The sequence below is a fragment of the Macaca thibetana genome, chromosome 1, assembly GCF_024542745.1.
Source record: "Macaca thibetana thibetana isolate TM-01 chromosome 1, ASM2454274v1, whole genome shotgun sequence".
NCBI classification, from domain to species: Eukaryota; Metazoa; Chordata; class Mammalia; order Primates; family Cercopithecidae; genus Macaca; species Macaca thibetana.
The window spans coordinates 34,653,716-34,669,442 of NC_065578.1; the positions used below are offsets into that span (position 1 = coordinate 34,653,716).

Here is a 15,727-nt window from a genome sequence, read left to right on the forward strand (position 1 = left end):
TAGAGCCAGAGTCTTGCTTTGTTGCCTAGGCTGGTCTCAAACTCCTGACCTCAAGTGATCCTCCCATATCAGCCTCTCAAAGTGCTGGGATTACAGCTGTTAGCCACTGTGCCTGGCCGGATTCAGATACTTTTAAACTCAAACCACATCCTCTGAAATATCTAACACTTAAAAAGTCTGATACTACCATCCCTACCTCCAAGAGGGTGTTAGTTTTTTTTTTTGGTTGGTTTAAAAAATTTTTTTGAGAGACAGAGTCTTCCTGCCTCCCAGAGTACAGTGGCAAAATCATAGCTCACTGCAGCCTCGACCTCGTGGGCTCAAACGATCTTCCTGCCTCAGCCTCCTGAGTAGCTAGGACTACAGATGCATGCCACCACACTCAGCTAATTTTTAAAAATTTTTTTGTGGCAGGCTGGGCATGGTGGCTCACACCTGTAATCCCAGAACTTGGGGAGGCCAAGGCGGGTGGATCACCTGAGGTTGGGAGTTTGAGACCAGCCTGACCAACATGGAGAAACCCTGTCTCTACTAAAAATACAAAATTAGCCAGGTGTGGTGGCGCATGCCTGTAATCCCAGCTACTTGGGAGGCTGAGGCAGGAGGATTACTTGAACCTGGAAGGCAGAGGTTGCAGTGAGCTGAGATTGCGCCATCGCACTCCAGCCTGGACAATGAGAGCAAAACTCCATCTCAAAAAAAAAAAAATTTTTTTTTTTTTTGTAGAGATGAGGTGTCACTACATTGCTCAGGCTAGTCTTAAACTCCTGGTCTCAAGTGATCCTCCCACCTTGGCCTCCCCAGTTGCTGGGATTGCAGGTGTGAGTCATCACGTCAGCCCGATGGTGTTATAATTGCCAACTATTAGTGTTACAATAGTTCTCTGCTCTAGGATTTTTGTAGAAAATCTTTTATGACGGATTAGAATCTTTAGGGTCTGGACAACTTCTTAAACACAGAAATGAAAATATGACCACATAAGTCTTAAAGAATATGATTTTTCAGTTCAAATTTAAAGACAAACCAATTGTGATAGGCTGAATTTTGTCCCCCAGAAATTCATATGTTGAAGTCTTAATCCCTAGTACTTTAGAATATAACTGTATTTGGAGAAGGGATCCTTAAGAGGTTATTAAATTAAAATGAGTTCCTAATCCAATATGACTGGTATTCTTAGAAGAGGAAATCTGGACACAGTACAGAGGGAAAAATCATGTGAAGACACAGGGAGAAGATGGCCACCTGCAAGCCAAGGAGACAGGCCTCAGAAATCAACCCTGCCAACACCTTAATCTTTGACTTCTAACGTCCACAACTGTGAGAAACACATTTCTGTTGTTTAAGCCACCCAGTCTGTGACTTTTGTAATGGCAGCCCTAGTAAACTAGTAATATGCCAACCAAAACTCGTAAGTCTTACCCACCATTTCGCATCTTATAAAGTTGCACGTTTTTCTGAATATATTCTGCAAACTGTACAGTGTCTCCAGCCTCTCCCACACACAGCAGTAATATCTTTTCACTCATCTTAAACATCTTGTCATGATCTGCTCAAAAAAAAAAAAAAAACTGTTAGAAACTGCCTTAACAGAAATTGACAGTCATTATTTATGCAACCATAAACAGGTTTATTAATTACTACAGTTGGCCTTCCATATCCGTGGATTCTGAATCCACAATTCAACCACCTATGGATCAAAAGTATTCAGAAAAAAAAAAAATAGATGCTTGCATCTATCCTGAACATGTACTGACTTTTTTTCTGGTCATTATTCCTTAAACAATACAGTATAACAACTATTTACATAGCATTTATGTCATATTAAGTATTATAAATAATCTAGAGATGATTTGAAGTACACAGGAGTATCTGCATAGGTAATATGCAAATACTATACCATGTATATAAGGAACTTTAAGCTTCTATAGATTTGGGTATCTGCAGGGGTTCTGGAAACAATCCCTACAGATACCAAGGGATGACTGTATATTGAATAATTTCACTAATCATTGCTTTTAGAAGATTTTAATAGGTAATGGTATCAATTTATCTCTTTCATTCTTCATGTTAAACCATCAGCATATTGTGTAGTGTCAATTTCAGTTGAAGAATATACATGAAAGCTACCAATTAAAAATACAAGTTAAAGCATTGAAAAGCATTTGAAATGCAAGGAACAGAACAGAAAAAAACTGAAGGAATCCAGCCAATGGCGATTATCTTTAGGCTCATGATAACAAAGCCCTAAAATGTTTCCACAACTACAAATGTTAGTTATTATATTTATACACACACAAAAGTATATATGAAAGGGACTGATGCTACAATTAAAATTAAGGAACCATCTCAAGAAAGAATAGAAAATCAACTGAGAATATTAATCACTTTAAAAAGTAAACAAATTCCACTGCCAAAGAAAAAGAGAAAATTAAAATGATTGCCAAAGCAAAAATTCTAGTGAATATTTTGACAGTAAGCTACTTAAAATACCTCACAAAAATCCTAATACTCTAATCTTATCTAGCTGAACCAGACTCATTCAGATTAGATAGATAAATATTCAGGTTACAGTTATTGCCTAAGGTAGAAAACTCCACATTCAGTCTGCAGCTTCAGAAAAGGCCTAAATCTTCCTATCTCACTCTCACTTTCACTTTTCATTTTTCAAATAGTGCTGAATAATCTTCCCTGGGAGACATGTTTCCTGTTTGAAAGCTTCTGAAATGTCAAAATCCTTTAATAGGATTTAAAGAACAAAATGCTACTGTCAAATACTTTACAAGTGTTTCAGAGTTGTAGATACCAGTAATACGGCTTCTTAGACTTGGAGGGAAAAAACACACAAAATGCACCTGTAGATAGCACCAAATTGCCTCAAAACTCCTGAACAAACACACTTTTATTTGTTGTACAGGTTACATTAAAGACTGTTAGTTTGCAAACTTATTAGTAAGAGAAAAACGTTCGCTTATATTATCTATGCAAAAAAAAAAAGGAGCAGAAGGGTATATGCTAAGTGCTTACCAGTGGTAAGAGTATGGGCAGTTTTTGTTCCCTTCTTTTTGCTTATCGGTATTTCCTAAAACTTCTATACTTAATATGCCTCACTTTTATAAGAAAACATTATTCAATAAGTTGGCAATATCATTAAAATAAGAAAAAAGCTATTTTTATTTGAGGGGGGAGCTTGTTCACAAAGAACTTATGTCACACTTAGAAGAAAGGCTAAAAATCTAGGCAGTAACCTGTTCCATTTTAAAATTAGCTTAATACAAGGCCAAAAATGTTTTTTAAACACTATGACCAATGAGTCGCAGAAGGCAACATATTTAATAAAAACACAAGAGATAGATACTAAGAGACCCCTGAGTTGTACAGGAAACTGCCTGTGTAGCTCTGGGGAATTTCTGATTCTTGACAAGGAACTTACAAGATCCACATACATGAAACAAATGGACAACAAAATGAACAACATTAGCATGTCATACTGTGGAAAACCAACTGGACTAGAATCCAAGAGACCTTGGTTATGACGTGGACTTGGCACTCTGAACTTCAGCAAATTACTTGTCCTCTCTAAGCCCCAGTTTCCAGATGTGCGAAATGTTAATAACATCACTTACCCCTGTCTAACTCACAAGTGAGAAAAATTAATGAATTCTATACATGTCCAATATTATGATACTCAGTGTTAGATAATGTAGCTCAGATCATACATGCTATAGGAATTCAGAAAAGAGAGAATTCTGTGTGGGCTGGAGTACTCCGAGTAACTTAAAAGCAATTCTACATAGGCCAAGAGAAGAGACATGAAATGCAGCACATAAGCAAACCACAAGTTGTTACCGCTTAATAAGGTGGCAGTCCTCAGCAAATGTCTACTCTATAGTATCAAAATGTTTATACAAAGTGATATACTGGACAATTGATTAGAAGTTGTATTATCATTTAAACTTGGAGAAAGGAGTCCCAGAAGGTTATTATTTTGCAGCATTCTTGCCTACTCTAAACAAGCTCCATCATTAAATGAATGATTAGAAAAAAGTCATCATACGCCCGGGCACAGTGGCTCATGTCTGTAATCTCAGCACTTTGGGAAGTCAAGGCAGGTGGATCACCTGAGGTCAGGAGTTTGAGACCAGCCTGGCTAACCCGGTGAAACCCCGTCTCTACTAAAAAAGACAAAAAAATTAGCCGGGTGTGGTGGCGGGTGCCTGTAGTCCCAGCTGCTCGGGAAGCTGAGGCAGGAGAATAGCTTGAACCCAGGAGGCTGAGGTCACAGTGAGCCAAGATCACGCCATTGCACTCCAGCCTGGGTGACAGAGCGAGCTTCCATCTCAAAAATAAATAAAGTCATCATACAATACTAAAATTTATATTATAAATGTTTTTATACCAGGAAAGACCATAGGGAAAATCAGAATGTGTGGAGTGCAATGATTTCCAACTATTTTTCAAGAACTAACTCAAATTCGTCTTTCTCCCATACCATAGTGATCATTCTTTTATTACTTAGGATTTGCTCTTGAACTCATTAATTTAAAAACCAACCTAATACTAACTAGTAATACTTCTTTTACCACATAAAATCATCTTGCAGTATTTATTTCCTTGTTTTCTTAATGTCTTGGACTCTTCTATGGGTTATAAGTAATATACTGCATCCCCTATAATGACTAAAAGTACTGTGTACATAAGTAGGCTTAAAGCACGTTCTTCTTTTCAATGTGATTTCACATACATTTTTGGGATGAAACAAAAGACCTGTAAAGGTAATGATTATTGTTCTACCTAGACATGACTTAATGCTAAAATCACTTGCTTGTCAAAGACCTCAGTATTCAAAATAATGGACAAATTTACTCTCAAAACAAATTCACTCCTTTGGGAGGACTAGCTTACAAACAAAACTTCTACAAACTAATCATAGAATTTCATAAAGTATCAGGTGCTGTGTTAAGCGATTTACATCAATTCATTAACCTTTTAAGATAGGTGCTATTACATCACCACCTTATAGATGCTAGCTTTAGGGCACGGAGTTGGAGAAACTTACTTCAGGTCACATGAGGCAGAACCTGGGTTCAACCTATGCAGTGAGTCCAGATATTTTGCCCCTAACTACTGTACTATACCGTCTCTCTACAGTAAATTACTCAATACATAATTTTAAGAAGATTTTGGTTGTTTTTCCTGCAGAATCTAAGTTTGTTTTCCTTAATTGATCAAAGACGTGCTACTGTTGAAAAAGTATTAAGCTCTGGTTCAGATGACTTAATGTTCATTTGACAAATGTTTGGGCACCTGTGTATGCTTAGTATTAAGTACCTGTCTAGTGCGAAGGATTTGCGCATAACTCATTTACTCAATCCTCCCGACAAGTCTGTGAGTTTGGTATTGCTAATCTTAAAGATGAGGAAATCTGGGCACTGCGAAATAACTTAATCAAAGTCATAAGGCAAATAAATGACAGGGCTCCAATCTCCTAACTCCATTAACTAACTACTTAAATATAAGGAAAACCTGGCAGCCATTGCCCTGGAAAGCTGAAAAAGAAGAATCGGGAGCCACCGGGAGATACGGGCAGCGGAAAGAAAATGACAAGCTTCTGGTATCACAGTCTGACTGTCCCCAGGATCCCACCTTATGTCGCCAACAAACCTCATTACTAGCGACAACAGGAAACTTTTATAAGAGATTCGGGGATCTAGAGAGCCAGGTTCTGGGCAGGCGCTTAAACATTTATAAACAGATTCCCTTTAGGCAACTCTCACCAAGCAAGAAGCATTTAGCGAAGGCCAGAGCAGAGCACTGACCTAGGAGCCCGGGAGGAGCAAATGCCAAGGCCCCAGACTTGTCTGCCTGTTGCTTCCGTTATTTAAAAAATAAAAAAAAAAAAAAAAAAAAAAAAAAAAGGCCGAGCACAGCGGCTCACGCCTGTTATCCCAGCACTTTGGGAGGCCGAGACGGCGGGATCACCTGAGGTCGGGAGTTCGAGAGCAGCCTGACCAATACAGAGAAACCCCCCCCCCCATCTCTACTAATAATACAAAAATTAGCCGGGTGTGGTGGCGCATGCCTATAATACCAGCTACTCGGGAGGCTGCGGCACGAGAATCGCTTGAACCCGGGAGACTGAGGTTGTGGTGAGCCGAGATAGTGCCATTGCACTAGAGCCTGGGCAGTAAGAGCGAAACTCCATCTCGAAAAAAATAAAGTAATTAATTAAGTAAGTATGGGCAGGGCAGGCCGGCTTCCACCTCTTCGATCCTCCCTGGCACACATTCAACCCCCGACAAACTCCCTCTGGTCGCCCCGACACCCCAGGCCTGGCCGGGCCTCCCCTGCTTCCTCTCACCGTCCTTCATCTGGACAATATTGCTGGCGGCCACCCGGTCGGAGGCGACAAGGACATAGTCGGGGCCTTGGATACCGATTAGGTACTCCATGGTGGCGGGAGGCCAGGGGCTGCAGGTCCGACAAAGCGCGAGACTCGCCGGCTTCCAGGTCTCACCGGTGAGACAGCACCTACTAGCGAAGATTGGCGCGACGCCGGCTGCGCGACTTCCACGGCGCTCTCGAATGACGTACAACTGTCGCGAGAGGTTGGAAAGCGGGCGCGGTGCCGGGTTCCTTGAGCTCGGCGCTTGTCTCCTCCGACGCCGACTGTGCAGGTCACTTACGTTATGTGACGCCCAGTTTCTCTGTCTACGCACTGGGATTTTAAAACTCGCTTTAGGATAAAATCACGCAGTGTATGTAAGGTGCCGAGCACGTGTGGGTGTCAAAAAGGGGTAGGTCGCCAGGCAGCCGTTTCCCTACGTTGCTCAGTAAAATCTCCCCAGAAACCCCTTTCCTGCAAGCCAGATTGGAGAAAAATTAACTTGAGGGGAGACTTACCTCCATCCTTCACAAAAATAATATATGGTTGGATTAAAGATGTAAGAATCGGCTGGGCGCAGTGGCTCACGCCTGTAATCCCAGCACTTTGGGAAGCCAAGGCGGGCGGATCACCTGAGCTCGGGAGTTCGAGACCAGCCTGACCAACATGGAGAAACCTCCGTCTCTACTAAAAATACAAAATTAGCGGGGCGTGGTGGCGGGCGCCTGTAATCCCAGCTACTCTGGAGGCTGAGGCAGGAGAATCACTTGAACCCTGGAGGCAGAGGTTGCCGTGAGCCGACATCGTGCCATTGCACTCCAGCCTGGGCAACAAAAGCAAAACTCCGTCTCAAAAAAAGAAAAAAAAAAAGATATAAACATGGAAGAAAAAGTAAAAAATTTTTTTGTAATTTTTGGAAGAGATGTGTTTCTAAGTGTGACAGGGAACCCAGAAGCAGTATAAGAAAAGACGTGACAGATTTGACTACATAAGATTACAAGTCTCTATGTGGTGAAAGTCATTCTCGTGCTCCACAATAAATGTAAGTTGAGGATGTTTCAATTGTAGAAATAGTTACTATTTTGGACCTTATAGACAGAAAAAAGGAAAAAGTTAATATCTATAACTTAGAAGATATTCCTACAAACCAATGGGAGGGGGGCGGGGGGAGACAATATCATTTTTAAAAGACCCGGCAGGCCGCGGGGGTTCACGCCTGTAGTCCCAGCACTTTGGGAGGCCGAGGCGGGCAGATCAAGAGGTCGGGAGTTCGAGACCAGCCTGGCCAATATGGTGAAACCCCATCTCTACTAAAAATACAAAAAATTAGCTGGGCGTGGTGGCAGGCGCCTGTACTACTCGGGAGGCTGAGGCAGGAGAATTGCTTGAACCCAGGAGGTGGAGGTTGCAGTAAGCCAAGATTGCGGCACTGCACTCCAGCCTGGGCAACAGAGAGAGACTCTGTCTCAAAAAACAAGACCAAAGACTTAAGAAAAACAATTCACAAAAGAAGCAACACGAATGGCCAATAAATATGAAAATATCCTCAACCTAGATGGTAATTAGGAAAATGTGAAATAAGAAACAATGAGAAAGTATAAATTAGGGGTAAGGTTCTAAGTTGTACAACCTTTTTATAGAGAACAATTTTAATATCTGTTAAAATTAAGTGTGCATAACCTTTTGAATATGTCCAGAAGACATGTTTGTACACACTGTCCTAATATTTGTGTACAGAGATATTCAGTGTTGCCGGGCACAGTGGCTCACGCCTGTAATCCTAGCACTTCGGGAGGCCAAGGCAGGCGGATCACAAGGTCAGGAGTTCAAGACCAGCCTGGCTGACATGGTGAAACCCCGTCTCTACTAAAAATACAAAAATTAGTTGGGCGTGGTGGTATGCGCCTGTAATCCCAGCTACTGGGGAGACTGAGGCAGGAGAATCGCTTGAACCCAGGAGGCAGAGGTTGCAGTGAACCAAGATCACACCATTACACTCCAGCCTGGGCAACAGAGCAAGACTCCGTCTCAAAAAAAAAAAAAAAAAAAGGATATTTAGTGTTGCAGCACTACAACACAAACAACACAAAAGAGGACCAACTTACATGTCTAAAAGTGGAGACATTGTTGGGCTGGGTGTGGTGGCTCATGCCTGTAATCCCACCACTTTGGGAGGCCGAGGTGGGTGGATCACCTGAGACCAACCTGACCAACATGGTGAAACCCGATCTCTACTAAACACAAAAAATTAGCTGGGCGTGAAGGAGGCGCCTGTACTCAGGAGGCTGAGGCAAGAGAATCGCTTGAACCCAGGAGGCAGAGGTTACAGTGAGCTGAGATCACGCCACTGCACTCCAGCCTGGGCAACAAGGGCAAAACTCTGTCTCAAAAAAAAAAAAAAATTGGACAGTCACAGTGGAATATTGTTCACCCATAAAAAGAATGAGACGAATCTAAATATACCTATATATTCCATGGCCCAAGATAAATTAAGTGAAAATAAAAATGCTTTTTTATGTGTAGCCTGATGCCATTTTGTTTAATGATGAATATTTGAAAATGAATGGAAATACCTGTAAATACTTATTTACAGGTATTCTAGTGTCAAATTATATGCAGTTATTACCCTGGTGAGTGTAATTTGAAGGGAGAACTTTCACTTTTTATTTTATACACATGAGTATTGTTTGAATTTTTATAATGCTCATGTATTATTTGTATTTTTTCTAATAAAAAAAAAAAAAAAAAGCCAGCCATTCCTTTATATCTTGAAGCAATTCTGAAAAAAAAGGTGAAATATTTCTTGATTGGGTTTCTGACATCTACAACTGAGTCTTCATATTAGCTTATTGAGAAATGGGAAAAGAGTTGCAATTGTATCTCCAAACACAACTATGCAATTCGTTTGCCTCTGCAGAAATTGTAATACTTACTTTATTCTGAATGATTCTTCCAGCTCCCTGCTCATAAAGGAACACAGAGCCTGAGGAGTTTGAGGCAGCCTATTAATCATGGGATGAATGCCAGGGGCAAGTGAGGTCATTAAGTCAACCATCCACTATGAACACAGCTGCATCCATCATTCTAGAAAGATTCTTTTCTTAAATACCACTTGGAGGGGGTAGGTCTCTCTCTCTCTTTCTCATTGTGTATGTTTGTGTGTTTTTTTAATTGCAAAAAGTACGTAGTTATACTATATATACACACATACACAAACAATATAGAAGAAATAAAGAGTTAAATACCTTTCCTTCCATCAAAGGTAACCACCCACCAAATGTCTGTATCCTTCCAGACCTTTCCTTTGTACATACCAATATTCATTCATTCACAAACGCTGCAGATTTCTGAATTGGCAGATCCACAGTATTTTTATTATTTTTTTTTAAGGACTATCTTTTTTTTTTTTTTTTTTTTTTTTGTGAGACGGAGTCTCGCTCTGTCGCCCAGGCTGGAGTACAGTGGCCGGATCTCAGCTCACTGCAAGCTCCACCTCCCAGGTTCACGCCATTCTCCTGCCTCAGCCTCCCGAGTAGCTGGGACTACAGGCACCCGCCACCTCGCCCGGCTAATTTTTTTGTATTTTTTAGTAGAGACGGGGTTTCACTGTGCTAGCCAGGATGGTCTCGATCTCCTGACCTCGTGATCCGCCCGTCTCGGCCTCCCAAAGTGCTGGGATTACAGGCGTGAGCCACCGCGCCCAGCCTAAGGACTATCTTTTAAGCTGATTCATCCCTCTTTCTTTCCAGGCTTTTTTATTTTTATTTTTTCTGAGACAAAATCCTGGGTTCAAGTGATCCTCCTGCCTCAGCCTTCCAAGTAGCTGATACTACAGTCACATGACACCACATCCAGCTCTCCCCAGGACTTTTTGAAATCTCCTTTAGCTAAGTAGCACTAGAGCTGCCCTAATTTCTTGGTAGTATAGAAGAAAGTAGGTTTTCAAGACCTACCTTGTGCTGTGTCACTAAGTATGAGGGAGAATCCCTCCTCCAACTAAAGTCTTAGAATAACTGAGTCTTAGAATTAGAAGTCTGTGGAGGTTCCCAGAAGCAGCATAATGTAGCCAAAATATTTACAGATAATAAATATTTTTGACTTTGCAGGTCATACTCTCTCTGTAACAACTACTAACAACTAACAACTGCCATTATAGTGTGAAAGCAGCCATAGACAATACATAGACAAGAGAGCGTGGCTGTGTTCCAATAAAACTTTGCTTAAAAAACAGGTAGGGGAAGGGGGAAGATGGGCTTGGCTCATGGACCATAGTTTGCCTCCCTGATATAGTGGAAGGCCTCTAAGTCGACACCTAAGTGTGGTCCCGGCTCTACCTTTTTCAGCCTTGTTGCAAAATTCATTTAGCCTCCCTGAGCCTCAGTTTTCGTATTTATAAAAGAAGCATTCAGAAGAGAGGTTTGCTTTGTGTTTCCCTTGAGATGGGACAAAGATGCAGGTCTGTTTGGTACCATGAGTATAAGGAACCATATTCTGCGAGAGTTTGGGAGAAACTTGATGAAGAATGACTGCAGTGTTGGGGAACATGGCCATAATGTGGAAGCTACCAACCTTGCCAAGACTCCCAAGCCCAAGCTTGAGATAAAAGCATCAGTGTAGCTCACCCTTAAAAGACCACGTGAGCTTAGACAATAGGATTGGGACAAGGGTAGACTGGAGATCAGAGGCGCATCCCTAACATTCAGGACAGTTACTGTACTGCATACTGTTGATGCCCTGCCCATAGTGCCCATAGTCCCTTCACCTACCTGGGCACCCATTTCCCAGCTGTTATAAATGTTGGTTAATAACAACTTACAACTACCCTTTTCTTCAGGGAATTTCCCTTAGCCAAATAGGAGTCCCCCTTGCATAGGAGGCTGTTCGCCAATACCCACTCCTTGCCACTGATTGACTGATCGACTGACACAGGGATAAAAGATAAGTTCCCTGAATTTAAGTGGGATACAGTTTGTCCTCAAGAGTATCCCTGTGGAATCAGTCTAAAGCTGGTCTCCAGCCAAGACCAAGTTCTTGCTTAACTTTTTCCCCCTACCCTATCTTGCTTCCTAACTCCGCTTCTCCTGAGAGCTCTTCCACAATTAATGACTTGAACTAGCACCCTCATTCTGGTTCATTTCTAGGGAACTCAAACTAAAAAAACATTTGGCACCAGAAGTGATCATAGAAAGCAGTCTCCAAGGGATTCTGGAGTGAGATCACTCACCAGCTGGAAGATGACGAGGACACCAATGCTGGCAGTAGAAAGAATATTGACAGTTCCTGACCTCCTGTAACAGTGCTACAGCAGGTGAAAGCTCAGACTTTCACCTGTGTTTAACTGGGATAGGTTATGGTGGAAAGGGATGCAGTAACTAAAAAACTCTTGGACACTTGAGAAATATGAGAAAAACAGTAATTGTCTGGACCAAAGAATTGGGTGGCTATTGCTGAGTGCCATCAATTCATCAAAGAAAGAAAGCAGGCGGGGCGCGGTGGCTCACGCCTGTAATCCCAGCACTTTGGGAGGCCAAGGCGGGCGGATCACGAAGTCAGGAGATCAAGACCATCCTGGCTAACACAGTGAAACCCCGTCTGTACTAAAAAATACAAAAAAGGCCGGGCGCGGTGGCTCAAGCCTGTAATCCCAGCATTTTGGGAGGCCGAGACGGGCGGATCACGAGCAGGAGATCAAGGCCATCCTGGCTAACACGGTGAAACCCCGTCTCTACTAAAAAAAAATACAAAAAACTAGCCGGGCGCGGTGGCGGGCGCCTGTAATCCCAGCTACTCGGGAGGCTGAGGCAGGAGAATGGCGGGAACCCGGGAGGCGGAGCTTGCAGTGAGCTGAGATCCGACCACTGCACTCCAGCCTGGGCGACAGAGCGAGACTCCGTCTCAAAAAAAAAAAAAAAAAAAAAAAATACAAAAAATTAGCCGGCCGTGGTGGTGCGCGCCTGTAGTCCCAGCTACTCAAAGGCTGAGGCAGTAGAATGGCGTGAACCCGGGAGGCGGAGCTTGCAGTGAGCCGAGATCGCGCCACTGCACTCCAGCCTGGGTGACAAAGCGAGACTCCATCTCAAAAAAAGAAAGTGAAGACTGGGCACAGTGGCTCAAACTGTAATCCCACCACTTGGGGAGGCCAAGGCAGAAGGACTGCTTGAGGCCAGGAGTTCAAGACCAGCCTGAAAACATAGCAAGATCACACTTCCAAAAAAAAAAAAAATTAACTGGTGTGGTGCATGCCTTAGCTACTACTACTTGGGAGGCTGAGGCAGGAGGTTTGAGGTTACAGTGAGCTAGGATTGTGCTACTGTACTCTAGCCTTGGTGACAGAGCAAGACTCTGTTTCCAATGAAAGGGGAACAGGGAGAGAGGGAGGGGGAGAGAGAGATTTGGATGTCTTTAAGAGAATTGTTTAAAGCAAAAAGTAGGCCAGGCGTGGTGGCTCACACCTGTAATCCCAGCACTTTGGGAGACTGAAACAGGCAGATCACGAGGTCAGGAGATCGAGACCATCCTGGCTAACACAGTGAAACCCAGTCTCTACCATAAATACAAAAAGAAATTAGGCGGGCTTGGTGGCAGGCACCTGTAGTCCCAGCTACTCGGGAGGCTGAGGAAGGAGAATTGTGTGAACCCAGAAGGCGGAGCTTGCAGTGAGCCGAGATTAGGCCACTGCACTCCAGCCTGGGCAACAGAGTGAGACTCGGTCTCAGACAAAACAAAACAGAACAAATGTATTATAGGATTTATAATGTATTTCGAAGTGAAATGTAGAATGACAAAAGCACAAAGGCCAGGAGGGGAGGAATTGGAATACAACTGCTGTAAAGTTCTCATACAGTACATAAAGTAGTAGAACATTTCTTGAAAGTAGTCAGTAAAAGATGTATACAATAAACCCCAAACATACTAAAATAATACTACAAAGGGTTATAGCTAATGTGGTAACAGAAAACAAAATGGAGTAATATACTCAATCTGAAAGAAGACAAAAAAGGAAGAAAAGAAAAAGCATAAGAGACAAATAGAAAACAAATAGTGGCTGGGCGCGGTGGCTCACGCCTGTAATCCCAGCACTTTGGGAGGCCGAGGTGGGCGGATCACGAGATCAGGAGATCCAGACCATTCTGATCAACATAGTGAAACCCCATCTCTACTAAAAATACCAAAAATTAGCCAGGTGTGGTGGTGCACGCCTGTAATCCCAGCTACTCGGGAGACTGAGGCAGGAGAATGGCATGAACCCGGGAGGTGGAGGTTGCAGTGAGCTGAGATCATGCCACTGCACTCCAACCTGGGCGACAGAGTGAGACTCCGTCTCCAAAAAAAAAAAAAAAATATATATATATATATATATATATATGTAGAAAACAAATAGCAAGATAGTAGATTTAAATCCAGTGATACCAGTGATCATATAAATATAAATGGTCCAAACACCTCAATTGAAAGGCAGAAATTTTCAGATAAGGTGAAAAAGGAAGACCCAACTATATGTTGTCTACTAGATACCCACTTTAAATTTAAAGACACACAAAGTCTTGTACATAAATGTTCCTAACAGCTTTATTTGTAATAGTAAAAAACTGGAAAAGACGGAGAAAGAGAGTCTTGCCTATCAACGGAATAACACATTGTGGTATCCATACAATGGAATACCACTCAGCAATAAAAATGAATGAACTATTGCACACAGCAATATGGATAAGCCTCACTTATGCTGAGTGAAGAAAAGAGACAAAAATCACTGTATGATTTCATTTATATAAAATTCTAGAAATGCAAAATAATCTATAATGAAAGAAGATCCGTGGTTGCCAGGGGATGGAAGAGGAAGAGAGGGTTCAGATGAAGTGATGCAACAGACATGAGGAACTTTTGGATGGTGATGGATATGTTCATTATCTTGATTATGGTTATGGTTTCATAGGTGTATACATATGTCAAAATGTTTTATGTGCATATTATTGTATGTTAATTATATCTCAATAAACTATTTCGAAAATAATACTAAAAAACAAAAAAAAAGAAAATAATACTGTACTAGGGCATTAACAGAAATTGATGCTATCCTCAAATATGTGAAGGATTCAGTGGTGGTTGTCCCATCGTAACTCCATTTAACTGACCAATCTGCCGCATGTAAAGACTAGATGAATTATTACAAATAATACCACCCCATGCTGGGCATGGTGGCTCATGCCTGTAATCCCAGCACTTTGGGAGGCCAAGGCGGGCAGATCACCTGAGATCAGGAGTTTGAGACCAGCCTGGCCAACATGGTGAAACCTCGTCTCTATTCAAAATACAAAAATTGGCTGAGTCTGGTGGTACATGCCAGTAAATCCCAGCTACTTGGGAGGCTGAGGCAGGAGAATCGCTTGAACCCGGGAGGCAGGGGTTGCAGTCAGCTGAGATTGCGCCACTGCACTCCAGCCTGGGAGACAGTGATACTCCATCTCAAATAATAATAATAATAACAATAGCCCCCCATTACATCTGCTGTGTTGGATTTGGTACTACTAGAGCAGAATCATACAATCTTGGGTACGTGGTTTGCAGCTATTGATCTGATAATGCATTATCTCTTAATCATTCAAGAAGGAGAATGAGAAGTAGTTTGCATTCACATGGAATAAACGGTATACATTTATGATATTTCCTCTAGGCTATATTAATTCTCTTACAATACAGTAGTCCATGCTCTTGTAGAATTCAATTCCTAGACCGAAAGCCAAATCAACTCAACTTACTGAAATGTGACCCTCTCTAGGCATGTCAAATTGCTAAAAATAAGAGAGCAGATATATGAACTGGGAGCTGGTATGTTTAATGTCTTGATGCTACCCAAAGAAATTACCGTTGATAAAGGTAGAGACCTACCGTAAAGGAGATAGTAGAAGTGAAAGGAAATGCTTTAGCGTATCCTCAGCTAACAGGCTGCTATATCTAAATTCCTTAAGCAAGAACCTCTTATATAGTAGAAAAACAAATTCATGAAGAGGTTCAGAGATTACATCATAGATGCACAAAATCTAGTCCCTGATTTCATTTTGTACTTAGATTAACAGCCCAGGTTAAAGGGAACAATTTACATATAAGCTAAAAGAAAACACAACCTAGCTATCTAAGGTAGACTCAAGGAGTTGTTTAAATATGTTTTCTTAGGCTTGAAAAATCTTGTGCCATGTGTCCAGAATGCCTTTCAGATTCTTCTTATATTTCCAGTCATTTTCTCACATTGCTTGATATCTGTTGTCTAGAGTCATCTGCATCTACACAGCTGCTGCCCTGACAGATGATTCAGTATATGACTCAAAGACAAAAACAGGATAAAACCAT

At 41.9% G+C, this 15,727-nt stretch overlaps 1 protein-coding gene across 1 annotated transcript in view; it reads right to left on the reverse strand.

The window, feature by feature from the left end:
- Nucleotides 1-15,727, reverse strand: part of PSMB2 (proteasome 20S subunit beta 2) — a 623,524-nt gene that overhangs the window by 31,940 nt on the left and 575,857 nt on the right. The window contains exons 2-3 of the mRNA XM_050800668.1: nt 6,359-6,559; nt 1,424-1,546 (exon numbers count right to left, since the gene is read on the reverse strand). Of these exons, the coding sequence (XP_050656625.1) occupies nt 1,424-1,546; nt 6,359-6,449 (214 nt within the window). The 5' untranslated portion in view covers nt 6,450-6,559. The remainder of the gene's footprint in view (nt 1-1,423; nt 1,547-6,358; nt 6,560-15,727) is intronic.